The sequence below is a fragment of the Erinaceus europaeus genome, chromosome 23, assembly GCF_950295315.1.
Source record: "Erinaceus europaeus chromosome 23, mEriEur2.1, whole genome shotgun sequence".
NCBI lineage: Eukaryota > Metazoa > Chordata > Mammalia > Eulipotyphla > Erinaceidae > Erinaceus > Erinaceus europaeus.
The window spans coordinates 3,583,756-3,585,862 of NC_080184.1; the positions used below are offsets into that span (position 1 = coordinate 3,583,756).

General features: G+C 56.3%; 1 protein-coding gene across 1 annotated transcript; it reads right to left on the reverse strand.

Annotated features, from left to right (window-relative positions):
* Positions 1-1,458: 1,458 nt before the first annotated feature.
* TRAPPC5 (trafficking protein particle complex subunit 5) lies at positions 1,459-2,107 on the reverse strand. The gene has a single exon (XM_007532817.3). The coding sequence runs from the start codon at positions 2,077-2,079 to the stop codon at positions 1,513-1,515; it is 567 nt and encodes a 188-aa protein (XP_007532879.1). The 5' UTR covers positions 2,080-2,107; the 3' UTR covers positions 1,459-1,512.

Consider the following 2,107-nt stretch of genomic DNA (forward strand, 5'->3'; position numbering starts at 1 on the left):
CAGGACCCCAAGAACACCTCACCCCCTCCCTTTAAAAAAAAAAGGGAGTCGGGCTGTAGCGCAGCGGGTTAAGCGCACGTGGCGCAAAGCTCAAGGACCCGCATAAGGATCCTGGTTCGAGCCCCCGGCTCCCCACCTGCAGGGGAGTCGCCTCACAGGCGGTGAAGCAGGTCTGCAGGTGTCTGTCTTTCCCCCTCTCTGTCTCCCCCTCCTCTCTTCATTTCTCTGTCCTATCCAACAATGATATCAATCATCAATAACTACAACAATAAAACAAGGGCAACAAAAAGGAATAAATAAACATTAAAAAAAAAAAAGGGAAAGTGCCCAGTGGTGGTGCACCTAGTTAAGCGCACACACCACAGTGCTCAAGGACCCAGGTTCAAGCCCTTGGTCCCCACCTGTAGGGGGAAACTTCACGAGTGGTGAAGCAGGGCTGCAGGGGTCTCTCTCCCTCTGTCTCCAGTTCCCCTCTCAATTTCTCTCTGTAATAAGTAAATAATTTCTATCCAGTAATAAGTAAATAAAGGGGTATTTTTAGGTGAGAGAATGGGAGAGAGAGAAAAGGAAAGAGACAGAGAATGAAAGAAAGAGAGTGAAAAAATAGTCCGGGAGGTGGTGCACTGAACTCTCAAGCATGAGTTCAATCCCAGAGGCAAGGTGGTGGCACGCTGGGCTAAGTGCACATAGTCCAAAGCACAAGCACCTGCAAAACTATCCTGGTTCGAGCTCCGAGCTCCTCATCTTCAGGGAAGTCGCTTCACAGGTGGTGAAGCAGGTCTGCAGGTGTCTGTCTTTCTCTCCCCCTCTGTCTTTTCCTCCTCTCTCCATTTCTCTCTGCCCTGTCCAATTAAAAAAAAAATAGAAAAAAATGGCCTCCAGGAGCAGTGGATTCATAGTGCTGGCCCTGAGCTCCAGATATAAAGCTGGAGGCAAAGAAAGGGGAAAAAGTGGGGGGTTGAGTGGCAGCACAGCTGGTTAAGCACACGTGGCACAAAGCACAAGGACCGGTGTAAGGATCCCAGTTCGAACCCCGGCTCCCCACCTGCAGGGGAGTCGCTTCCCAGGCGGTGAAGCAGGTCTGCAGGTGTCTATCTTTCTCTCCCCCTCTCTGTCTTCCCCTCCTCTCTCCATTTCTCTCTGTCCTATCTAATGACGATGACACCAATAAAACAACAATGATAACTACAACAATAAAACAAGGGCAACAAAAGAGAATATTTTTTTTAAAAAAAAGAAAAAAAGAGAAACAGATAGAAAGAAAAAGTGAGAGAGAGAGAGAGAGAGGAAAAAGAGAAAGGGAAGAAAGAAGGAAGGAAGGAAGGAAGGAAGGAAGGAAGGAAGGAAGGAAGGAAGGAAGGAAGGAAGACAGACCAGTGAAGGCACATCAGGAGCCCATCCCAAAGACACCCGCTCCCCACCCCCCCAGGCGCGCACAGACACACAGACACACAGCCGCGGGGCGCTCGCAGCCTTTATCGGGGGATCCGGGGCGGGAGCAGGGGGCGAGGCTCAGCGACCCTCCAGGGCCCGGTCGCGGGCGATGACCGCCTCGTCGAACTTGATCATGAGGGTGGTGCCCTTGTGCCAGTGCGCCGTGACCTTGGCGGGGAAGCCGCTGTGGCCCAGCACCGCCTCCACGACGCCCGCCGTGAAGCTGGCGCAGTTGAGGGTGCTGTTCTCCTTGGGCACCGAGATGTAGGTGTTGATGAGCGGCTCCCGCTCGATGATGTAGAAGGTGCGCGCGTCGTCGTTGGCCTGCTCCAGCTTGTCGGCCTCCTTGCCGAACAGCGCCCTCCACACCGGGCCCTTGACGAACAGCAGCGCGCCCAGCACCTTGGTCTCCCGCCGCGCGCCCTTCTCCCGGGCCACCAGCGCGTCCAGCACCCGCGCCCCGACCTGGCGGCCCAGGCCGGCCAGGCGCGCCTGCAGCTCGGCCACGGAGAACACGCGGCTCTGGCAGTGCTGCACCAGCTCCGAGAAGAGCAGCGCGAAGGCGCTCAGGCTCACCTCCGTGCGCGGCCGCGCCAGGGCCCGCTCCAGCAGCGGCGACTTGCCCCGGGTGAAGCGCGCCTCCATGGCCGCCGCCTGGGGACAGGGGGGGGAG

Coding starts and splice junctions, on each gene's coding strand:
- TRAPPC5 (XM_007532817.3), bottom strand. CDS start 2,079: ATGGAGGCGCGCTTCACCCGGGGCAAGTCGCCGCTGCTGGAGCGGGCC.